The following is a 26536-nucleotide window of genomic DNA, read 5'->3' as shown; positions in this document are numbered from 1 at the left end:
AAGACTGAGTTTTATTCTGTCCACATTCACTGGATTTTGAGAAACAGAGCATTTTTTTTGCAAATTCGATAAATAAAAACTTTATATAAAACGGCCGACAAAATCATTTCCACTTTGGCGGACTTCTTAAAAACCTATCAATGGCTGCACAAATTGACTTTAGCGTTGTTTTATTTGTAGAAAGTGCCATCTTGCTGTCGTGCCGAGGTATAGAATAGCTTTAGACACTTATTCAATTCTTCCTTGGACATTTCAGTGACGTAATTTTCAAACTTCTTTGAGCTTTTGAACCAGTCTAAAAAATTTTTTTTTTGAAAAACGCTATAATAATAATCATAATAATAATTCTTGAAAAATTAAAAAAGATGCGTTCTTACCATCAAATACTTTCATTCCATATTTTGTTGCTTTTTTTGTATTTTTTGGGGTTTTGTTTTCGAATAGAGTTTTTATTTCATCCATGGTTGGTTCAGCAATATGCTCCGCCATTTTGTTTTTTTCTACTCATGGTATAGACCCTTTTCAGTCACGTGACCTTCGTAAATGCGACCACCATTTTGGACATGTAGTGGACTTCGGCTTGAATCAGTTTGAATGCGAGGAAGGCGACAAACGAAAAACATAAAAGAAAAAGGAGCGAGATGCAGAAAACACCTTCACTATCCAGCGACGTAGGGCATTTACAGGGCGAGCAGAGGGAGAGGTATTTGCAAAAATTGAGGTTAGCAGGCTTAGAGAACGACGTTTACCTGCTTCCACCAGGATTGTTCACTGACGTACGGAAGTACACAAAGCCCTCGTCTTTACCTGACTTCGGCCCACATGATCTGTATACCTATGTCATTAAAAACCCATCGCCATACACATACACGCCAACGTCCGAGGTTCCGGAGCGCGCTCCGGCTTGCTCCAGGAGTGCTCCGGCCGAGGTTCCGGAGCGCGCTCCGGCTTGCTCCAGGAGTGCTCCGGCCGAGGTTACGGAGCGCGCTGCTTAATTTGAGGGCAACCTCGGCCGGAGTGTGCTCCGGAACCTTGGCCGGAGCACTCCGGGAGCAAGCCGGCACGCGCTGCTTAATTTGAGGGGAACCTCGGCCGGAGCACTCCGGGAGCAAGCCGGCGCGCGCTGCTTAATTTGAGGGGAACCTCGGCCGGAGCACTCCGGGAGCAAGCCGGCGCGCGCTGCTTAATTTGAGAGAGAGCAAGCCGGAGCGCGCTCCGGAACCTCGGACGTTGGCTCCGGCAGCTATTTATACTGGATCCGGTGTAAATAGCTGCCGGATCATAATTACAGTAAACTAGTAAATCCAGTAAAGGAAAAACTTGAGACTGAAAGGTTTTAACAGTCATCCAAATGACTGAACGTAAACATTGCTACAGTAACATACCAGCTACTTGTTGACATTAGCTAGTCAACAATAGCTACTACAGAAGAACAAAGAGGTTACAATGGGTTATTTTAGCCTATTTGGTTACACACTCGCCGCCACAGAATGTTAACAGCAATGTAATGCCTTTTCTGACTAATTTTATTCGTCTTACCTCCAACAAAATGGTCACTACACAAGCGTTGGTATGCTGAGGGCTGCCAATCTGTTAATGGCCGCTATCCATCTTCTCCGTCGGGATCCGATAAAATGATAAACCTTGCCTTGTTTGTTGATGGTTACTACATCCAGGTGCACAACAATATAGTGGCATGATGGAAGTCTTGCTGAAAGTAAAAACTTTCTTTGCTGCCGTTCCTCAGTGTTGGCTGTGGTAAACTACTGGTAGTACACGTCCAAAATGGCGGCCGCGTTTGTCGTGACGTCACGTGAAAAGGGTCCATATGAGCTGATAGCCTAGGAGTAGAGTAGCCAATCAGAGTGTGCGATTGCTCATATCCAGTGAATGTAGATAGAATAATGTCACATACTGTAGAAGGAGGTGGGGGTCAAAATAGAATAATCAGTTAGAATTTTTTTTTTTGGATATCGTCCTTCTTTTACAAATCGATCACTTGTCTAACATCCTTTGTAGAAACTGTAAAATAATTACCATGAAAATAATTTGTAAACTGTTTTGACAATCTCTGTTATGACCTCCCTTACAAAAAAGAAGTTTATTCAAGTGTGCTTCTAGTATACTTCTTTTAAACTAAAAATAAGAGAGTATGCCTTCAGTTTACTTTCTATTTACTTATCAGAGATATACTTAATAAAGTTATACATAAGTATACTTGGTTTATACTAAAAAGTATATGGAAAAGTCTAAGTATATTAAGCTTATACTTAAACTTTTGATCAAGATATACTTAACAAAAGTGTAATAAAGTATTAAAATATTTGTGCCTTATGTTTAAGTGTACTTGCCCTGTAGTTGTGCTTATCCTTTTGATAGTAGCCTATAAAATACTTCTTTTTCACACATATTGGCTTCTTTGTGACATACGGCAGCATGTTTTAAATCCCATCTTTTAAACCTACATGTACCATAAGTTTGTGGTCGGCTCTGTGGTGGAATAGCTTAAGAGTAAACAGTGTTGGAACTTAAACTTATCTTTTATGTACACTACCGTTCAAAAGTTTGGGGTCACTTTGAAATGTCCTTATTTTTGAAAGAAAAGCACTGTTCTTTTCAATGAAGATCACTTTAAACTAATCAGAAATACACTCTATACATTGGTAATGTGGTAAATGACTATTCTAGCTGCAAATGTCTGGTTTTTGGTGCAATATCTCCATAGGTGTATAGAGGCCCATTTCCAGCAACTCTCACTCCAGTGTTCTAATGGTACAATGTGTTTGCTCATTGCCTCAGAAGGCTAATGGATGATTAGAAAACCCTTGTACAATCATGTTAGCACAGCTGAAAACAGTTGAGCTCTTTAGAGAAGCTATAAAACTGACCTTCCTTTGAGCAGATTGAGTTTCTGGAGCATCACATTTGTGGGGTCGATTAAATGCTCAAAATGGCCAGAAAAATGTCTTGACTATATTTTCTATTCATTTTACAACTTATGGTGGTAAATAAAAGTGTGACTTTTCATGGAAAACACAAAATTGTCTGGGTGACCCCAAACTTTTGAACGGTAGTGTACATAGTATTATTAACCCACAAAGAGACAGATAAAGCAGACAAATAAAACAAGTAAACTCATTGTATATTTCCAGTATCCTGTGAAGTATGCTTTTGTAAACTAAAGAGTGGACTACAAGTATAGAACTAGTAAACTATTAGTATACAAGTTTACTTGTGGTATACTTGCAGTACAAAATAAAAAAATTACTAGTTGTATACTCAGAGTTTACATCTCTTAGACTTAAAGTATACTTTTTATAGACTAAAAGCAGGCCAATTTAGTCCCAAGAAGCATTAGATTAGTTTACTTACAAGTATACTGTAAGTACATTGATATCAGTATATTTGGTGCACAAAAGTATACTTAAGGAAATATACTTTAACTTTACTTAAGTATACTTAATAAAATGAACTTGAAGTAGACTTATTTTTGATAAGGGCTGGCTCAACAGCCACAACAAAGGGAGACGCACCACCATAAACGTTGAACAAAAGTATTTTATTAATCCAGATTAAGCAAAATCAAGAGGCCAAATTATATTTTAAACAACACAAAGAGGGTAATCAGAGAAGTCAGTGGTGTAGGGTGTGGATGAGTGAGAGATGCATATGCCAGTGTTGTATGGTACAAAACGTAAGGAATAAACTAAAGTAGCATAACCAAGCAAATGAAGGAGGGAGAGAAGGGAAAAGAGAGAAAGAGAAACAGTCAAGTCAGAGCACCAGCCAGAGAGAGAATGAATATGAAGATGGCTTTTACCAAACTCAGTACACCGGACCCAGGTGTACCGAATTGCCACTAATTACCCGCGTGGAAAAGACAGGTCGTAAACAGACACCCCCAAGATGACACCACCTGGGAAGCACACTTTAAGATGACACCCAGGGGGTCATCACAATCTTGTAGAACGTTGTTGTTGTTGTTTTCCCCCAAAAAGTGTTGTTTCAGGTGGCTGAAATTTTTCTGCAATCCCAATTAAATACTTTGTTAACTGACGTTAGCTGTATACTTGTTTACTGTGACCTCCAAAACATCCTCCATTTATCTTGACAGAAAGCTAGGGTGCTATCTTATTTCATGAGGACTGGTCAAACGATTACTAATGTGAGATATGTGGAAAGGGTCAAGGCTTCCATTCATCTCTGTTAATATCTGAGAGATCAAAACAGCTACAAATGATTGCTCATTCCAGATTCATATTAATGGCTCGTCTGCCATTTTTATTCATGCTCTTTGAGCAAAGTTTTTGAGTGATGACTCATCCTAGCACACTATGATGTTAAAATGCAGAGCTTCTGTGCAAAATGTGTAAACATTAGCAGACACTTAATTTCCCTACTTCCTCTAGGTATCAGGAATCAAAGGCATGCTGATCGCTAATCGAAAAGTGGAGAACCAGGTGAAGACATACATCACTTACAACAAGGGCCGGGACTGGAGGCTGCTGCAGGCGCCCACTACGGACCTGGAAGGGAACGAGATTTACTGCGTGCAGGTGAGATGAGGAAAGCAAGGGAGAGGGGAAAGGAATGAATGATGGAAAGTAAAATTAATACGCGGTGAATAAATGATAATTTTGAGTCATATAAAATCAACAAATATATAATGTCAGTTGGGCTTCATGGATACTGTAACCATTTTTTTAATGCAAATTGTAAAAAAAAAACAACAAAAAAAACTCCAACTGCAGTCACTTCTGGCCCTCCCTACTAACTCAAGGTGGGCGTAGAATCTCTTGCTCACTGACAGCATATTTTTCAAAAGTTTTATTCCTCATTAAATTCTCATTAAGTTGCGAGTGTACTTTATTAAGACAAAAGACAGCTTTGCGCATAATTAACTCCGAGATTCATGCAAAGTAATGCTCCTTCTCCCAAGATAAAAGGCAACATGTTCGGTGTGTGTGTGTATAATCAAAGATAATATTACAAACTTTCGAAAAAGGTACATCGGATAACTTCTATAAAATCATCATTTACATGAAAGAAAGGTCTTTCCAGATACAACAAGAAACAGATGGCAGCTACATCTTGATTGGTTGACTGTTCACCCAAGAGCACGAGCAAAGCTATAAATAATAGAAGCCGAACAATTAGTCAAGCTCATTAGTGCATGCTCTTTCTTTCTTTCTTTCTTTCTTTCTTTCTTTACTAGTATTCAAGTACTGTGATGAGGACAGATAACAGAAAGCTAGATTTGCACACCACCGTCCATAAGTCTCCACAGTGTTCAATGCTGAGAGGGCACAGTTAGACCCCAGATAAGGCTTTTCTCCTTCAAGAGCTCAGACTTTCACTCAGCATTTCAATTAGTGAGCTGTTCACAGTTGGTGACTTAAATCCAATAGTTACACCAATTTTGACACAGGAAAATTTGCACATATTCAGAGCTCGGTGAAGAACCGAGGCGATTTTTTTTTTTTTTTGACTCCCCATTCAGATTCCGCTAATTACCTGCTTGTAGTTCACACCTCTGAGGTTGCCAGATTTTTCTGAGATGGTGGGGTATTTCAATAATGATTTTAGTAATGTCTTTAAAACCAAATGCTTGGCTTTAAACTTGAAAAAAGGGATAGAAAATGCGGACTGAAGAAGGAAATAACTTTTTTTTCGTTGCTGTCAAATGTAATGATTGCGAGTTGGCCTAGTGTGTAGTCCGCCTCCAGACTGGGAGATCACAAGTTCTACTTGCGGTCAGGTCATACCAAAGACCATCATAAAAATGGTACCTACTACCATCTGGCAAGGCACGCTGCAATACAGATGCGAGTGGGGAAGTCAAACTCTTGCGGTTACCAGAGGACTAGCTCCCCACTGTAACCCTAGCTGTATAGGCGAGAGGCCGAGGGCTATCGAAACGGAGATCGACGCCGCACCCATACGCCTTAAAGAGCTGTTTAGTACTGGTACAGGAGACTGCCTGGGAAGACCAGATTCTGGTGTGAGAGGGACTTTGACTTGTCAAATGTAAAGCAATATGATGTAGATGCAAAAGACAGCTTACAAATAAAAATAGTACTTGATCCAGTACATGCATGCATTTTTCTTCTTCTTCTTCTTGTTTTTATTATTATGTAGCTCACCTGGGATGAAGCCCACCAGTGGGCGAGGTATTGTTTTCGGTGGGGTTTCTTTGTTTGTTTGTTTTTTTTGTTAGCAACATTACGGGAAAACAGCTGGACCAGTCTTAATGAAACTTTCAGGATAGATGGGCATTGGTCTCAAATAGAACCTCCAACATTTTGAGGGTCATCCGGTCAAGGTCAAGGTCACCAAAAAGGTCAAAATCATTTTTGGTTCAAATGGTGTCCCAATGTCCTGAATGTGTCCCAAATCACTCCCTACTCACTACATAGTGGACTATATAGTCAGGTTGCCATTTTGTAGTGCTGTCCGAATGTATAGTGAGCATTATTACACCCTATATAGTGCACTCAAAGTATCTCACAATGCATCACGAAAAGTAGTGCCACAGCAAAGAAGAAGTTTTATCATTTATTCACTGAGCCCACTATATAGTCCTCTATATAGTACAACCCCGATTCCAAAAAAGTTGGGACAAAGTACAAATTGTAAATAAAAACAGAATGCAATAATTTACAAATCTCAAAAACTGATATTGTATTCACAATAGAACATAGACAACATATCAAATGTCGAAAGTGAGACATTTTGAAATTTTATGCCAAATATTGGCTCATTTGAAATTTCATGACAGCAACGCATCTCAAAAAAGTTGGGACAGGGGCAATAAGAGGCTGGAAAAGTTAAAGGTACAAAAAAGGAACAGCTGGAGGACCAAATTGCAACTCATTAGGTCAATTGGCAATAGGTCATCAACATGACTGGGTATAAAAAGAGCATCTTGGAGTGGCAGCGGCTCTCAGGTGGGGTTTACATTAGACCATATCAGCGGATCATCAGATTAACGTTTTTAAAACGATTAGTGTGCACACAGCAACACCAATACACGATTCGCGTGCACACAGCAACACCAATACACGGATACGCTCAGCTCCGCAGGCATCCTGCGCTCCAAATCACTCCGCCCTGAACAGCGAGTGCCCTCTGTAGGGTGCGCACTCCGGCCCTGCGCAGCTCACAGAGCACGCGAGTGAAGTGAACAAGCTGTGATTCGGGACTGAGCCGCTGTGTGTGTGATCCCAGCGCATATCACTTACCACTTGCAAGTGGAAGGATGGCAAGCCTAAAGACAATCATAACTACACAATGGGCAGTATTTGCATCAGTATTTGCAGTATTTTCATACTTTTATACTCTTTAATGAAAGGTGATACAAGGCGGAAGTCCGCGCCGTTTTTCAGCAGTCGCGTCACATGACCAACGCCAGCGAATCAGGAATTTGGATGTCACAGTGACGTTGTCCAATGACGACGCCAGCTAGAGCTCAGCACAGCGTATCCGTGTATCTGCGTATTCTCAATGTTTACACAGCACCGGACCAGACACGATCTGGATTGAATACGTGGACCCTGGCGGATTCCCGTTTCCCGGCGTTTCCAGGCGTTTTAATGTAAACGGACAGTGCATCCGCGAAGAAAACAAGACAGATATGGTCTAATGTAAACTTGGCCTCAGAAGTAAAGATGGGAAGAGGATCACCAATCCCCCTAATTCTGCGCTGACAAATAGTGGACCAATATCAGAAAGGAGTTCGACAGTGTAAAATTGCAAAGAGTTTGAACATATCAACATCTACAGTGCATAATATCATCAAAAGATTCAGAGAATCTGGAAGAATCTCTGTGCGTAAGGGTCAAGGCCGGAAAACCATACTGGGTGCCCGTGATCTTTGGGCCCTTAGACGGCACTGCATCACATACAGGCATGCTTCTGTATTGGAAATCACAAAATGGGCTCAGGAATATTTCCAGAGAACACTGTCTGTGAACACAATTCACCATGCCATCCGACGTTGCCAGCTAAAACTCTATAGTTCAAAGAAGAAGCCGTATCCAAACATGATCCAGAAGCGCAGACGTCTTCTCTGGGCCAAGGCTCATTTAAAATGGACTGTGGCAAAGTGGAAAACTGTTCTGTGTTCAGACGAATCAAAATTTGAAGTTCTTTATGGAAATCAGGGACGCCGTGTAATTCGGACTAAAGAGGAGAAGGACGACCCAAGTTGTTATCAGTGCTCAGTTCAGAAGCCTGCATCTCTGATGGTATGGGGTTGCATTAGTGCGTTTGGCATGGGCAGTTTACACATCTGGAAAGACACCATCAATGCTGAAAGGTATATCCAGGTTCTAGAGCAACATATGCTCCCATCCAGACGACATCTCTTTCAGGGAAGACCTTGCATTTTCCAATATGACAATGTCAAACCACATACTGCATCAATTACAGCATCATGGCTGCGTAGAAGAAGGGTCCGGGTACTGAACTGGCCAGCCTGCAGTCCAGATCTTTCACCCATAGAAAACATTTGGCGCATCATAAAATGGAAGATATGACAAAAAAGACCTAAGACAGTTGAGCAACTAGAATCCTACATTAGACAAGAATGGGTTAACATTCCTATCCCTAAACTTGAGCAACTTGTCTCCTCAGTCCCCAGACGTTTACAGACTGTTGTAAAGAGAAAAGGGGATGTCTCACAGTGGTAAACATGGCCTTGTCCCAACTTTTTTGAGATGTGGTGTCGTCATGAAATTTAAAATCACCTAATTTTTCTCTTTAAATGATACATTTTCTCAGTTTAAACATTTGATATGTCATCTATGTTCTATTCTGAATAAAATATGGAATTTTGAAACTTCCACATCATTGCATTCCGTTTTTATTTACAATTTGTACTTTGTCCCAACTTTTTTGGAATCAGGGTTGTAATTCCCTATACAGTGAGTAGGGTGTAGTGAACGAGTGATTTAGGACATAGCGTTTGTAACCAATCAGCACTTATCCTGATCAAGCTCGATTACCCGTTCTATTTCTTGATAAACTTCAGAACTAATCAGAACTAGAAACGAAATAAGAGAAACCTCCTTATAACTTCATAGTATCGGAAGATAATCAGCTTATTTTAGTTTATAAGTTTCTTTTAAGAAAATTTACCTTTTGATTATCACAGCTTTTGTTTGGTTCTTCTGAAAAGTCAAATAAAAAGTTTTGTTAGGTTTTTTTTTAAGCTTTTTGGCAGATATTTAGTCTTTACACTACAGCTGTGAAACAAAATGTTCTCATTAGTATTAGTGACCTTGAAAGAACAGAGACCACACTTGTGAGATTGAATCAGTTGTTCTCACACTCAAATAAGTGCTACCGGGTGAAGTTTGTTTTGCCTGGCAGCACTTGTTGTTGTTGCTGTTGTTGTTGTTGTTGTTGTTATTATTATTATTATTATTATTATTATTATTGTGTGCTGACAGTAAATTGTGAGCATCACTTAATAAAACCATAAGACACTCAAAGGAGAACTGAAGGCAATTTCTTTATTCTCAAAATTCAATTTATCTCATTTTATTAAATATAGGAATGCATTTTTGATAGATATTTTGTCACTACTATAGCAAGTTATGAGTGTTTGAAATATGCTATGTAATATATTAGTCCATATGTCAAAGCAGTGGCCATAAACGAGATTCGTTGAGACCTGTGCGAGACATCGTAGGACGGAAGTAAAACGTACAGCGGAAATCAAAGTGACCAACATCTGCCAACATTGTCAAAAGATGCGCACGCCCTCTTTCGAATGCTGACGTAATCAAGCCGGTTTTGATAGCAATCAGGAAAATTTTTAAAAAGTAGGCAGTAATCGTTATTTAAACTCATTTTTGTGCAATATTTCGTTTGGAAAACAGTTTTCAAAATGGCCGGACTGACACCTGGCTGACACTTGACGTTTTGAAGTCTCACACAAGTCTCGTGAAGATCGCGCGGATAAGCGACGCCTGCCGTGGACCAAACGAACTAAATTCAACATGGCTAAAAAACGAATTCAATTCAAATTCAAATAAATTTATTTGTCCCTTGGGGCAATTTAAAGGCATGCAGAGAAGTACAGTTAAACACATTTAAAAAAATAAATAAATAAACATAAAAATTATGACAGTGTGCAAGGTGGCAGTATGTCAATAAACATCTGCCAATGAATAGGCTGATAAGTATAATATTTAATTGCAATTAGTTGCCAATGCGAGTCACAGTATAAGGTTACTAAAACCGAAAATGTAATTGAATAACACGTTAATTATGAAATAAAGCAAGTTTAAAAATGACTTCAGTTCCCCTTTAATCTCTCTCTCATCTCATTATCTCTAGCCACTTTATCCTGTTCTATAGGGTCGCAGGCAAGCTGGAGCCTATCCCAGCGTGCTTGGGATGTAATATAATTTTACTGCACATTTAATTTGTCATTTTGTCAAAATAGTAAAACAACACTGATGTTTCTACTGTTAATAAAATGTGCCCATGATTTGAAGAATAAACTGAATGAACATAGCTATGCATAACTTTTGAACAACCGCTACTAAATAACACCCTCTAAATAAACACTAAATAAACCCTCAGTTAGGTTTAAGGACTCGATTCTGATGTGTGCATGTAAGCCATCTCTGAATATGGCCTAAGATTAACAACAATAACAACAACAACAACAACAACAGAACGTCAGTGTGGATTAAATAGCATGATCATGAACTGGCCCTGGCAAACTGACTCCTCCTTTATTTTGCCCAGTGCGATGAGTATAACATGGCGGGTGTAATGTTCCTTTTGGAAGCTAACAAGTAAAGAAAAGAGAATGAAATGAAAACAGAAAACATGACTACAATTGTCACTGTAGTGCAGGTTTACTTTAATAGGTTCATCTGACACCCTAATTAGTGCCCTATAGCCCTTTCGATTAGTGCCACTAAACCCTGTCATCTTTGCTGTCCTTCTAACAGTGTCTCCCTGGCCATTGAAAAGATGAAAGGTGACAGTTGCACAGAGCAAACAGATATAATTGTCTTTTGTTGTGGCAGAGAGCCCTGGAGAGTGAGCTTTTCAGCTTTAATGCTAAATCCTCCCGTTGTCATTGTTGCTAATGAGTGTAAAAGGCAATTAGCATTCACAATAAGATTGCGAGAGGGCACCTTAAACTGGATTAATTTGTATTAATAGCCACACACTGCCACATTTGTTTGGCCTTGGAGATGCCAGAATGCATTTTGTGAGCATTCTAATGGAATTTCAGGATTCATTAATACAACAATCAGCAGGTTTAAAGACAGTAACAGTATTAGCAGTATTTCTGTGGTTGGATTGGAATAATTTCACCTTTTTATAAATCAAATACATTTATAAAAATATAGCCTTAAGAAGTGATCTATGACGTCCGTGCACTCATTGTAAAAAAACTTCCCAAAGCCTTGGTAACTGGTTCCTGAGAAACAGTTATTTGAACTTAACTCCACCCATTAATTATGGCCATGCCCCAAGCTTTGGAATTGTCCTCAGAATCTGGTCATTAACACATCTGTCAAGCAAAATAAACAACAATTTGCATTAATTTAATCTGTAACAAATTAAATATAAAAAATAACAAACCTGACCATCTCTCTCTCTCTCTCTCTCTCTCTCTCTCTCTATATATATATATATATATATATATATATATTTGTTCTTTAAAAAATGAAAAAAGAACAAATGATCCCTACATATTAGAATTCTTTCTATTTACATTAACTAGATTTGGAATCATCAATACATTTAACAGTTATTCCATGAAATCAAGTCGTACATGAGCTGATAGCCGATGAGGCGCATAGCACCGAGTTGGCTATAAGCCATGTACGACGAAATTGAGTGGAATAACTGTTTTATTCTACCCACATTCACTGGATTTTGAAAAACAGAGCATTCCTATTTTTACTTTTTGCAAATTCGATAAATAAAAACTTTATACAAAACGTCCGACAAAATCATTTCCGCTTAGAATGTAAACAAACCGGTGAAACGGCATTAGCAATTTGTGAACAATGCTACAATAATAATTCTTGAAAAAAGATACATTATTACCATCAAATACTTTTATTATACTTTTATTTTGTTGTTTTTTTATTTTTTGGGGTTTTGTTTTCGAGTAGAGTTTTTATTTCGTCCTGGGTTGATTCAGCAATATGCGCCGCCATTTTGTTTTCTCTCTACTCATGGTATATGAGCTAATAGCCTAGTAGTAGAGTAGCCAATCAGAGCATGTGATTGCTCATATCCAGTGAATGTGGATAGAATCAGGTTTAATATTATATTATGGTATTCTGTGGTAATATTATGGCAGAGCGAGCCGCACAATGAACACTCTCTCTCCTAGTTAAGACGATCTTAGCATTAAGAGGCTTTTGGGAAACCCAACCCAGTATGTTAAAATATAACAATACAAGCTGAAAATAAACTGTATGTAAAATAAAACTGTACAAGAAATAAAGGTCGAAAAAAATACAGTGCCTATTAGAACAACAATAAAATAACAGTAGAAATACAATAGGTTACATAAGGGGCTAAACTAAAAACTGGGGGGTGATGATGATGACAGACTATCACAAACAAATGCCCCATCCATTTTTAACCTAAAAAATACAAAACTAATGACTCCTTACCAAAGATTATAAAATTATGTTGGAAAAAAAAGTCATCAGTTTAATCAAAAGCATCAGCCTGTTTGGTCTTGTTTCCTGAGTTTCATATTTAATACTCACTGTCAGGCTTGGCTCAACACTGATCACAGTTAGCGCTTAAATCTTTTCTGAAATAATCACTGATGCCATGTGTGCATCATGGATAATTGACAGCTGGCATTTCGATGGTTTACAAACTCAATCTATTAGGTTTATGGCCGTTTCGCTATGGCACATTACCACGGCCACATCATGACATTCACTGCATGAGGAAAACACACTTAATTAGCCAGCTAGCAATTAAAATATCTTCAGGCAGACGGCAGGCTATGTTTGTTCCATTGATTCCTTATTCACCCAACTTGAAGGCAGAGAGTTAAGGCAAGATTAGAAAGTTAAAAAAAAAAAAAAGCCTCGTTGCCAGAATATTTGACAGAATTCAGCCACAGTGATAACCGACTGGTTTTCCCAGACCACCACACATTTATGACCATGTGTACGGATAGCTAAATACTGTAATATAGGAGCACTTCTCAAACTTAAAAAAATCTCCTAGTGGTGAGTTAGTTCATCGCTTGTCTCATGGTTTGCAGTGCGATATTCAAATATAAACAGAGTCGCACTTCCAGTTATTTCTGTATTATCATAAATAGTGTTATTTCTATAATATCCATATAATGTCAAAGTTATTGAAGTGAAAAGTAGGTTTATAACATGCTGTATCAAATGCAAATGATTCTTGCAAGGTGACTCAGGTGCGGTTCCCCCCCATCAGCTCAAATCCATTTAATGACTGCAGTGTCACATCGGCACAGTCTGATAGACAGCCACATAATAACATCACTAAGGCTTTGTGTTATTTCTCTCTGTTCCAGCCATTTTGTTCGCTACATCTACAGCTGCAAATGTCAGAAAACCCTTACGTCTCTGGAAGTATTACTACCAAGAACTCGGTGCCAGGAGTAATCATCGCTATAGGTAAGAAAAAAAAGGTTTTAAGCACAAATGTGATAGATAGATTTAAAAAAAAAATTCCAGATTATGTGAAAGCTGGTCCACTGCTTATTTTATGTTTTATCAAGGTATAAATCTAAATACATTGTTTCCAGCTGCAATGTCAGGTGTGTGTTCTTCATTAGCCTTAGCAATGAGCATGTACTTCAATATATATGGGCTTGTGTGCAGTCAATTACTTAAGTAAATCCTAGTAAGCTGTTTGCAAACATGTCTGAGTGGCAATACGCATTGATGCGCTTGTCTTTCACTTTGTTTGCTTGTGTAAACATATCATGCCACTACGCCGTGGCTGATCTGCAAATCCTTCAGAGCCGATTCAAGCTTCTACACTAACTCTGTGTATTTGTGTAAATCTCATCATGACAGCATGTGAACAAGACCACAGGACATCAATCTCTCACACACAAACTCTCTCTCTCATACTTCTATCTTTGTGGGGACACTCACTGACATCAGATCAGATCAGATCAGATCAGATCAGAATTACTTTATTAATCCCTGGAGGGAAATTCAAATTTGCTACCAAGCTCCTGAATCAAAGAAGATGTAAACATGTCTAAAAATAGAAGATAAAATTGTCTGAAAAAAGAATAAATAAAAATAAAATAAATTTAAATAAGTTCAATGCAGGGGTGGCACGGTGGTGTAGTGGTTAGTGCTGTCGCCTCACAGCAAGAAGGTCCAGGTTCGAGCCCCGTGGCCGGCGAGGGCCTTTCTGTGCGGAGTTTGCATGTTCTCCCCATGTCTGCATGGGTTTCCTCCGGGTGCTCCGGTTTCCCCAACAGTCCAAAGACATGCAGGTTAGGTTAACTGGTGACTCTAAATTGACCGTAGGTGTGAATGTGAGTGTGAATGGTTGTCTGTGTCTGTGTGTCAGCCCTGTGATGACCTGGCGACTTGTCCAGGGTGTACCCCGCCTTTCGCCCGTAGTCAGCTGGGATAGGCTCCAGCTTGCCTGCGACCCTGTAGAACAGGATAAAGCGGCTAGAGATAATGAAATGAGATGAGAAGTCCAATGCATTCCCCAGCCCCTAACCCTTACCTTAACTCTAACCTAAACCTAATTCTAACCTGAACCCTAAAACTAGGTCTTAACCCTTAAACACTCCTTTGAAGATGTGAGGACCAGCCAAAATGTCCTCACTCTGTTGGTTAAAAACATGTTCCCATCCTGAATATGTAGCAAGTACCAGTACACGCGCACACAAACATCAACACAGGGCCAGCCTTTCTACTGCTTATGCTTGTGTCACACTGTCTCTTATCTTGCCACGTAAGCGGTGTGTGGGTGAAACGCCAAGAAACGAGACGCATTTTGTCCAAAATTAAAGTCTTGTGACATACACGGCGTATGTGTGGCGTTCCTGTGGCATATCTGAGGTTTGTATGGGGTTCAAGGGATGTAAAGTTACATATGGAGTACTGAGGCATATGCTTGGCATATGCTTGGCATATGATGCATTGCCTTGGCGTGGTGTTTCGTTCTTACGTGTGACCTTGCTGTGGCGTATCTGCAGCGTTCACACTGTGTTCGTTGTCATTCATCACAGTCAGGAAAGTATCATGCCAGTGAAGAAGTCAGGACCCAAGAAGGGCAAGGGAAGAGGGAAGATATCAGCCACATCTACCCAGCCAGCCCCAGAGCCACCTTCATCAGACACGTCAACTAAAGCGTTCGCATGGTGTAATAGGTGTTCGAGCAACGTTCCCATTGCATCACTGCTGCGTAGCTTTCGTTTTTACACATGACGTACCCGTGACGTATGGGTGATGTATCAAGGCTGCTACATATGTGCTATGGATTTTTAAGTACAGACTTAAAAATCCACCGCACCCTGGCATACAAGGAGATCGTGTTACACATCCTAGAGTATTAGCTATGTACTGTAAGCTGGCGATGCTGTGACGTTCCTTTCTTACTGCCACATATCCTGATACACTGTACATACGCAAGGCTGAAACGCCAATATGTGACACAAGCATTATGAACATGACGAAGCTCTGAGTGTTTGTTTGCCTACAGTATGTTCAAGTCTGTTTGTTAATCCATTGGAATGATCTATATTTCTTCAAGAATGGCTCCTAGAATGTGGTCCTAAAACATCTTAACCTCTACCTCATTCTCATATCTTAATAATGATGAGGACAGAGTAATGATAAACAAACACAGAGTAAATGCTAGTAGATTGGCTATGTCTTGTGTCATCGCATGGAGCTGCTTTGAATGCTACTGTACACAATGTCCTGTGCATCACTGTTTTGAAGGTGAAATTATTGAACATCTTGTAATAGGTTGTATTTATGCAAAGGAGATATGGAGAAAAGTAACAGATGCTGTTCTTAATGTAAGTTTAAGTGAGTAATTAAAACCATAGGGAATAGTGGAGATTAATTCATCAAAAAACTGTGTAGGATCTGTATAGATTGGTAGTAATAGTTAGGATGGGATGATGATGTAATACCAGTGTAATCAGAAATTATTCCACAATATGCTACTCTCAGATATTGCGGATATCATCCATCCATTATCTGTAGCCGCTTATCCTGTGCAGGGTCGCGGGCAAGCTGGAGCCTATCCCAGCTGACTATGGGTGAGAGGTGGGGTACACCCTGGACAAGTCACCAGATCATCGCAGGGCTGACATATAGAGACAAACAACCATTCACACTCACACTCACACCTACGGTCAATTTAGAGCCACCAATTAACCTAACCTGCATGTCTTTGGACTGTGGGGGAAACCGGAGCACCCGGAGGAAACCCACGCGGACACGGGGAGAACATGCAAACTCCACACAGAAAGGCCCCTGTCAGCCGCTGGGCTTGAACCCAGAACCTTCTTGCTGTGAGGCAACAGTGCTAACCACTACACCACCGTGCCACCCCCTTCTAATTATTATTATTATTATTATTTACTTACTTACTCTTACTATTTAAAATATAAAATACAAAAATCTAAAGGTACACTTTATTGGTTTGATTAAACAGTTTGCTATGAAATGATTTATCAAAGTGTCTGAAATGTCTCACATTTTAATAATAAAAACATTCAAGTCTTGATTCAAGCTTATTAGGCTACGTTCACACTGCAGGCTGAAGTGACTCAAATCCGATCTTTTCGCCCATATGTGACCTGTATCCGATCTTTTATTGACAATATGAACGACACAGATCCGATTTTTTCAAATCCGACCCAGGCTGTTTGGATATGTGGTCCTAATTCCGATTCCTATCCGCTCTTTTCATATGCGACTTCAGTCTGAACCGCCAGGTCGCATTCATCCGACTTACACGTCATCAACAAGCCACAAACGTCACTATTCTGCGCTGAAGTAGGCGGCGGGTCTCTCAAAAAAGTTACAACAACATGGCGCATAATCACGGGCGCAGATAGAGGGTGGGACGAGTCATATTTAAATTCACCTCGTTCGGTCCCCCCCACTTATAGGGAGGAAAAAACGTCTATGCTGTCTTTCTTTGCATAAGGCAAACCTCACGGAAAAATCAAAAGACTAATTACCATTCGGTTTATTGAGGTGCACGGCAGTGTATACATAGTTGCAACAACTCACATAAAACAAAACAAAGACTGATATTCGGTTGGTTGAGCTGCGCAGACTGCACAGGTTGCGAGCTCGAGCTTGGTTGCTATGGTTACTAACAACAAGTTTGACAGGCATATCGGGGTTGGGATTGGTTTGCTGGCAGCTTTGTCCCCCCCAGTTTTTTGTCCCCCGCAGTTCAAAAAACGTATCTGCGCCCCTGCGCATGACATCAATGCGAGGGACGCTTCGGGCTGTGAAGGTTCTGAATCTTCTCAATGGAAGGACGCAGAGGTTAGGGAGCTGATTTCCATTTGGGGGGATGCAGCTATTCAAGCTAGATTGGATGAGTCATACCGCAACCGGGCGGTTTTACTTCCGTAAACACTGGCCATGCTCACTGCGTGTGACGTCGTCGTATCCTGCAGTGCGCATGCGGAACACTTTTAGGTCGCTTTTCGTTCATACTGAGGATCACATACAAGTCGCATATATTTGTTAATGTGAACGACCTCACAAAAAAATCGGATTTCACAAAAAAATCGGAATTGAGCATTAAGCCTTGCAGTGTGAACGTAGCGATACAGACCATTTGATCAACTGGAAATAGCTCTGAAACCCTGCCCTCACACTGGCACCGTTTTTTCACTTCAGTTCACTCCGGCCACTTTGTCACTAGCAGGCTTTAAGTCTCGTGGCTGTAAATTGGCATGAATTATTGAAAATGAACATTTTCCATGTGCTGTGTTGCGGTCATGACCACTGTGAATGCAGGGTAACTGTAAATGTAAACCATGTCTTGACCAATGGCAAAATATCGAATAATATTTTGTGTTTGCCATTTTTTTCTTCTTTTGAATTTTACTTTTTTCATTTTTTTTTCATTTTTTTCTCTTCAGGCAATATGGGCTCTGAGCTCTCCTACAATAATGTAGGAATGTTCATATCATCAGATGCTGGCAATACCTGGAGACAGGTACGTTGACTTGTAATTTTAATCCATATCTCCTTGAAATTAGCTGAGGATTCTTGTGATACTCATGCTTAAAATTTTAATGTTTAAAAGTTCATAAGATAGATCAAAATTTACTATGCCAGTATTTTTTTTTTCATATTTAGAGTCAACTTATGTGGTTGTTTTGTCCTGAATCAAGGTGTCCAGAACAGGCCTTATCAATGATGTCTAGATGATCATATTTAAACATAAGCAATATGAGGTGATAGAATGAAAAAAAAATGAAAAGAAAAAAAATCATGTGATTATATACAAACATGAAGATGGCAAACATCCAAATAAACTTCTAATAGGAGTCTAGTATACCATGGATATATTGAGGATGCATATGAATAGTTTTGGTCATGATTGTTACACTAATTTAAATTTTAATCACTGGATCTGCATCTTAAATGAAAAGCATGGTTCCTGTTCACATTATTTGCGGTCGATAAAATAGCAAATAGCTATAGCTTTTCATTTAGATTTTATTTTACTGACCTGCCATTTTGTACTGACAGCAGCCCTAAATATAAAGTGCATACAAGCTGTAAAATATTAACTTTCTCACAACACATTGTTTAACTCAGCTCGTAAAATTTGCAGGTTTTATGCAGTACATGGAAAGGCTATGAAGGTCAGATTTACAACGAACTAAAACAAGTTCAGATCATTTTACAATACATTCATAAGGCATTATATATGTTATAATTACCGGTATTTGTGGCAGTACAGTACATTAGAGTACTTTAGAGTTATTGATATTATGCTTTATAAATTGGATCATAAATGCTCAATTATATCCCATAATGTACATAGTGCATTATGGGGCCTGTCTGATTTTATTTTATTTTATTTTTGGACCAATTAGTATGAAATCATATCACAAATCTTAGGAATATTGCTTTTGGTGCAACAAATCTAAACATAACTGTGGTGCGGTTTTAAAGTGAGATGACCTTTCGAGTTCATAAAATCAGTGAAATTTATTTCCCTCTAAAATTTGGTCATTGTGATATATGTTTATTTCTGTAATATCTCACAAAATATCAGGCCATTCTGTGGCTGGGAAGTTATTTAATTTGAGGGGATTCCTAGCAAATAATGTGCATGAAATCGCTCGCTTAGCGCAATCAAGCAGACAGAGGAAATCCATGTGCACGTGCGCAGGTTTACTTTGACCGTGCACTGACAGTTACTGTACATCATTCTGTCACTAAACGAACAGCTGATCACACCGAGGTGCTCGCTGACCGTCTATATTTATTAGTTTGGTCCTGCGTTTCCTTTCCTTCGCAACATAACGTCTTTTCTTCTTGCTTTCCGTTACTGTAGTCAGTCTTTCACATTTCATTCGCACCCTCACGTCCTCCATTTTTCTCTCCTGTTTCAAATTTGTATCCCACAATGCCTTGCGTGAACGGGGAAAGCCCACCACGTGATGCATGATGTAGTATCTTGAATTGGGTCATGGTGAAGCAGGAAAAAATAGCAGAGAATTTAGGGCCATGTGGCCCTAAATTCATTAATTCTTCTATTAGAAAAAAAAACGAATAAAATCAAAGTCTGTAATTCGAATTCAGTAGCTTTCAGTCCACTAAACAAAAATAATTGGGTGTCAGGGAAAATTACTGCATTTTTATGACGTACACTTGAAAAATCTGAAAGGCAGTCTACCTTTAAGCTTAATAAAAGTATGAGAAAGAAAATATTAGAAATGTAAAAATACTTGAAAAGCTCACAAATACAGCTTATAGGGTATTATATTTAGGTTATAATATCATTTATTCTATCCACATTCAGTGGATATGAGCAATCACACACTCTGATTGGCTACTCTACTACTAGGCTATCAGCTTGTATACCATGAGTAGAGAAAAACAAAATGGTGGAGCGTGTTGCTGAACCAACTGAGGATGAAATAAAAACTCTACTCGAAAACAAAACCCCCCAAAAATACAAAAAAAGCAACAAAATATGGAATGAAAGTATTTGATGGTAAGAACATATATTTTTTTTTTATTTTTCAAGCATTATTAATATTATCGTATTTTTTCACAAATTGCTACTGTCAGTTCACCGGTTTGTTTACATTCTTCATCTTTAAGCAATAAAATGTGCTGAATTTTTTTTTAGACTGGTTCAAAAGCTCAAAGAAGTTTGAAAATTACATCACTGAAATGTCCAAGGAAGAATTAAATGTCTAAAGCTATTCTATACCTCAGCATGACAGCAAGACAGCACTTTCTACAAAAAAACAACACTAAAGTCAATTTGTGCAGCCATTGATAAGTTTTTAAGAAGTCCGCCTAAATGGAAATGATTTTGTCGGACGTTTTATATAAAGTTTTTATTTATCAAATTTGCAAAAAATAAAAATGCTGTGTTTCTTAACATCCAGTGAATGTGGATCGAATGAAACAGTTATTCCGCTCAATTTCATCGTAAATGGCTTATTGCCGACTTGGTGCTACGTGCCTCGTTAGGGATCAGCTCATGTACGACTCGATTTTGTGCAATAACTGTTAAATATATGATATAAATTGTCCCAAAGACTAAAGGTCAATTTATGCTGACAACCCAGTCCTCGCAGATGGCGTCGCAGATAGCGTCTGCGTAGCCCCCCCACCTTCGCAGACACTCTGCGCGCACCTCCCAAAAATTGTGACCACCGCAGAAGTCTCGCAGACAGCGTCGCAGACAAGAGGGCTCTGATTGGTCCACTCTACATCCGCTGTACACGCACTTCCGCTTCCCTACTTTCCCGGTTTGTTTTGTTTTCACGACCGCCATTTTTAAAAACACGAGCGAAGATTGAGCAGCATGAAGAGCGGTTGATTGAGGAAGTGAGGAAGTACGTACATCTATACGACTCCAGTTCTAGTCATTATAAGTAACCGGAGGATAAACACTCCACTAACCACACCCACCAACTACTCCTAGCGATTTCGCGACTTCATGCCCCCTTGCGTTGTGGCGGTGAATAACATCGCACACGCCTATTACTCCCCGCTCAACGATAAATTACAACTGTCTGCGAAAAGCTATCTGCGAAAGCCTTGTCGCAAGAGCATGCAGAGGCCTTCAGAAACACTAAGCATATGAGATATCAGGGGTGAATTTCATTGCTATTGTTGTACATAATATTGTGATACAGTCAGCATTTATAACCCATTCAGCTAATTTATTAATATAATGTATATTTGCATAAGTATTTTTCATATAAAAATATAAGTTAATGCATGCTAATGCATTATCATACCTCTGGCCTTCATAGAATGTTTAGCAGTATATCCTAGAGTAGAACAAGCTATTGTGGGCTTCCAAGATTTGTATACAAATATTCATTGAGATCTTTTGATGTTCACAATCACAAATGGAAATGAATTTAAATTCAATTTGCTTGAGTTACTCATTTTGCAATGTTCTGCAGATATTTGATGAGGAGCACAATGTCTGGTTCCTGGATAAAGCTGGGGCTTTACTTGCAGTCAAGCAGCCCACAGTTCCCACAAGGCATTTCTGGTATGTGGAAAGAGCTAATCTCCAAAAGGAACAATCTTCCAAATGTACTTCTGATTCAAGCCAATGCTTAAGGGCTATCCTTATCGCAGCCAGGGTTCATTTTTTGCTTTTAGGTTTCATATTAATGACTTGATGCTCTTTATGTCTAAATGTCAAAAACTAAAGTGAATTTTCCAAATCTATCCACTGTATAGTCAATATGAAAATCCATGTTCATCCCCTGGAATTACAGCACTCTTCAAATCGGAGATCTCTTGCTCTGCTTTGGTGCCCTTTAATCCTCTGAGTTTTTCCTCTTCCCCTGAGCGCCCAGAGCAATAGAATTGTTGGAGTGTGCCATCTTCAATTCTGTTTCTCTTAAGCAAGCCAAGCGAGCTAGTCATCCCTGTCCAAATGTGTTGAAAGCAATTGTCTCTTTGTCTGCTACTATGATTTTGAGTCACGTCCCAGCTAGTAAGGGATGCATGTCAACCCGCTGTCTTCTGCTGAAGCGTTGCTAGTTTTGAAGTAGCAAAAGAACTTTTGTGTCGTTCTTCACTGAGGTTGTTAAACCTTGTCACACATGCGCTACTCCACCGTTAGCACCTCTGAGGTGGAACTAAAAAGCTGTCAGAGTCAAAGTTTTCAGTGTTATTTTTCCCCCCCATCAACTCTCACTCTTTCTTGTTCGTCTCTCACTGTTGTTGAAAGAGGGCCTCTGTTGTTTTGATTTGTCTTCATCATCACACTCTCGTACCAATTCCTTTTGTTTTTTTCTAACACCTTTCCTTTTTAGTCTTTAAAAGAATGTTTACCAGCCTCCTCTGTTTGTAGAAATAGCTTTTATGAGTGACACTGAATGCTGTTTGTTTTGTTATCAGCCTCATTTCCGCCGCAATTTTTTTTTCCAAGTTGAAGCTAATTTTTCCTCATAGTAGGGTACAGTTGCTGGGTTGCATCCGACATCACATCCGCCTCATTAAGCTATGGTCACACTACAGCCCACGATGCTTTACGATGGGTTATCGATGAAAATGAGGCATTTTGATGGCAATATACACATGAAATAAAAGTTGTGGTCACACAGTAGGTGAACACTTGACTATCACGCCTTTGCACGCTTGAGTGTGGTGCAGCTCGAGCGGCCACACGCGTTCACGGAGCACATTGTGCGCACTCTTAGGACCCAGTCGTTATAGAAAACACCTGATGCTGATTTGAGCGCAATCAGCACTTGCAGGTACAGACTCTGTTTTCACAGAGGCTTTGCGAAGTATCATCATTATCACTGTCACATTTGTTTCAAGCCATGTTTATAACACTGTTTAAATACTCTGCTTTATGATTGTTTTGATTTTGTTTGTATTTTGTTTTTGTAAATGTCACGCCTGCTAATAAACACTCTTCCTGCACTTAGATCCGTCTACCACCGTCTATCTTGTAGAGTCCTGATCTGCAGATCTTTAACCCAGCCATGTATAAAAAGTTGTACTCCTCCATGCACTTACAGGTTTTCATCTGTGTGTCTGTGTAGAACGATGTCTGCATAACCAGGTAGTTTGAGATGTCGGGGAACTCAACAGATGGATAATTTTCCAACTCACAGGAAAAATTCTTCTTTGTTAATGTGTAGGGATTTATCCCATTGAGTGGTTTCTATATCCACTTCTTTTGAGTGTACTTCTTGGTTTTAATAACATGCTTGTTTGCTGGACACAAACATGGCAATAAGTTCTTGTGTTAATGGACCAGACTCCACTTTTGGATCATTAATCCCTTTTGACTGAGAATGCCCTGCATGCATAGCTTTATCTTGACTTCTGGCACATCCATTCAGTTTTAAACACAATACCTACAATTAAAAACAGTTGGTTTTTATTGCATTTATTTAATTCATGGGCTCCCATCTGAAACAGGGCGTGATGTTGCATCCCATTGATACATGTTACAATAGATTATTAGAGTCTAATAGAATAGATGACCCAAAATAATTGGGGATCTTTTGTAATGGGCCCCGATTCATTATGAGTATGAATAGGTGGGCCTCAAAGCAGAAAAGGTTGAGAATCCCTGGGCGAGTGCAAGATACAGCTATAAACAGCTACTGTTTATAGCTGCTATAACATAAGCGATAACAGGAAGTACGGGTAACTTGTCTCGTGAACATTCTGCAACAAATGTAACTATAAATGGTTAAAAAGCATGTGTCATTCATGAGTAAATTAACAATTGGCAAGTTGATGTGGTATAAGAGGAATAAAACACGTTTGGACATGCTGTTTTTGGAAAACATTAACTTGAAACTGATAACATACCCCCATTGGCACTCCCCATCGTGCTTCATTCCTTACTTCATAGAAATGTTTATTATAAAATGCTTGATTTGAGCAGAACCTAATTACCTTTTGGCTGGCTGTTTTAGGATCAGCTTTGATGAAGGGAGACAGTGGACACATCATAGTTTCTCAGCCTTGCCTCTTTTTGTGGATGGTGTTCTGGTCGAGCCAGGCATGGAGAATCAGATCCTGACGTAAGTGGGGGAAAAACAAGTCCTTTTTTGACATCTATCTACACACATTCTCTCAATCTCCCTCTCACTCTTTCATGCACACACCAGGCTTGTAGTACTCGAGTCCGACTCATGCCCTAATTTTAAGGACTCGTGACTCAACTTGGACTTGAGAACTGATGACTTGGACTTGGACTCATGCATTAGCTGCATTAGGACTCGTCAATTGGAGACGAGGACTCTGATTTTTTTCTTTATTTTTTGTAACATGCCATAATAATTTGGCTTAAGATATTTATATCTACATTAATTTTGTACTAATTTCTGCAAGAGTGTCACACCTCTGCGCCTTGGCACATACTGTATATCAGATAGACTCTTGGGCGTGCTCCGGACAGTGCGCACACCAAGCAGACTCTCGTGCGCACCGTAAACGACTCGCACCTGCACAGGATTAAGGCGCAATCAGCATGCCTATATAAAAACTCTGAAAACATACTTACTTTGCGAAGTATTGAGTTGCATTGCTGACACATTACCAGGCCTTATTTTCTTCTTTGGTTTCCTGATCCCTGATTTCCTGTTTTTCGTCTTTGATTCTGCCTAGTCTACAAAAGCATGTTTGTGCCTTGTCGACCTGTTGCCTGTTTCACCATTTTACAATTTTGCCTGCCGTTCCGGATTGTTTACCCGTCTTCACTTGTATTAATAAACACATCTTTTGCACTTACATCTGTCTCCAAACCATCTCTGACAAAATACTTCACACTCCCTGACAAAAAGAATGCACATTCACCTGTTCATACATCATGTTCAGGAACAAACTAATGTTAATGGTGCTAAAACAGCCACCGTCAAATGGTGCGGTTGGAGTCCTGTTCTCGGACTCGACTCAGATCAATACTGGACTCGACTTGGACTTGACTCGGATCAATAGTGGACTCGACTCAATTTTTTTTAAATGACTTGGACTTGACTCAGACTTGAACACTGGGGACTCAAGACTGGACTCAGACTTGAGGTTTAGTGACTCAACTACAACACTGGCACAAACCCATATTCTCCTAACAAGCCTAGACAAGAAAATAGACAGATGTTTCCTAATCCCCCATGAACACTCAAAGGTTAATATTTCTTGTGTTGATCCTTTCCATTTACCCATTTACCAAATGGGACTTACAATAGGTTGGTCACTCAGAAGAGCGAAATAATTCAAAGCCATCTTGATTCCCTTTTACATACAGTGGGGCTTGCAAGTTTGTGAACCCTTTAGAATTTTCTATATTTCTATATAAATATGACCTAAAACATCATCAGATTTTCACGTAAGTCCTAAAAGTAGATAAAGAGCCCAGTTAAACAAATGAGACAAAAATATTATACCTGGTAATTTATTTATTGAGGAAAATTATCCAATATTACATATCTGTGAGTGGCAAAAGTATGTGAACCTTTGCTTTCAGTATCTGGTATAACCCCCTTGTGCAGCAATAACTGCAGCTAGACATTTTCGGTAACTGTTGATCAGTTTGATTGGAGGAATTTTAGCCCAGTCCTTTGTACAGAACAGCTTCAACTCTGGGATGTTGGTGGGTTTCCTCACATGAATTGCTCGCTTCAGGTCCTTCCACGACATTTCGATTGGATTAAGGTCAGGACTTTGACTTGGCCATTCCAAAACATTAACTTTATTCTTCTTTAACCATTCTTTGGGAGAACGACTTGTGCGCTTAGAGTTGTTGTCTTGCTGCATGACCCACCTTCCCTTGAGATTCAGTTCATGGACAGATGTCCTGATATTTTCTTTTAGAATTCACTGGTATAATTCAGAATTCATTGTTCCATCAATGATGGCAAGCCGTCCTGGCCCAGATGCAGCAAAACAGGCCCAAACCATGATACTACCACCACCATGTTTCACAGATGGGATAAGGTTCTTATGCTGGAATGCAGTGTTTTCCTTTCTCCAAACATAATGCTTCTCATTTAAACCAAAAATTTATATTTTGGTCTCATCCATCCACAAAACATTTTTCCAATAGCCTTCTGGCTTGTCCACGTGATCTTTAGCAAACTGCAGACGAGCAGCAATGTTCTTTTTTGGAGAGCAGTGGCGTTCTCCTTGCAACCCTGCCATGCATTATTGTTCAGTGTTCTCCTGATGGTGGACTCATAAACATTAACATTAGCCAATGTGAGAGAGGCCTTCAGTTGCTCAGAAATTACCCTGGGGTCCTTTGTGACCTTGCCGACTATTACACGCCTTGCTCTTGGAGTGATCTTTGTTGG

The 26536-nt window shown here is 39.5% G+C and overlaps 1 protein-coding gene across 1 annotated transcript in view; it reads left to right on the top strand.

Moving 5' to 3' along the window:
* Nucleotides 1–26536, top strand: part of sorcs3a (sortilin related VPS10 domain containing receptor 3a) — a 602075-nt gene that overhangs the window by 520940 nt on the left and 54599 nt on the right. The window contains exons 10-14 of the mRNA XM_060898283.1: nucleotides 4410–4556; nucleotides 13556–13658; nucleotides 18140–18216; nucleotides 21668–21759; nucleotides 24161–24268. Coding sequence (XP_060754266.1) covers nucleotides 4410–4556; nucleotides 13556–13658; nucleotides 18140–18216; nucleotides 21668–21759; nucleotides 24161–24268 — 527 coding nt within the window. The remainder of the gene's footprint in view (nucleotides 1–4409; nucleotides 4557–13555; nucleotides 13659–18139; nucleotides 18217–21667; nucleotides 21760–24160; nucleotides 24269–26536) is intronic.

This window comes from Neoarius graeffei, chromosome 18, assembly GCF_027579695.1.
Source record: "Neoarius graeffei isolate fNeoGra1 chromosome 18, fNeoGra1.pri, whole genome shotgun sequence".
Classification (NCBI taxonomy): domain Eukaryota; kingdom Metazoa; phylum Chordata; class Actinopteri; order Siluriformes; family Ariidae; genus Neoarius; species Neoarius graeffei.
The sequence above is the reverse complement of the archived record's forward strand: the minus strand, read 5'-3'. Positions and strand labels throughout refer to the sequence as shown.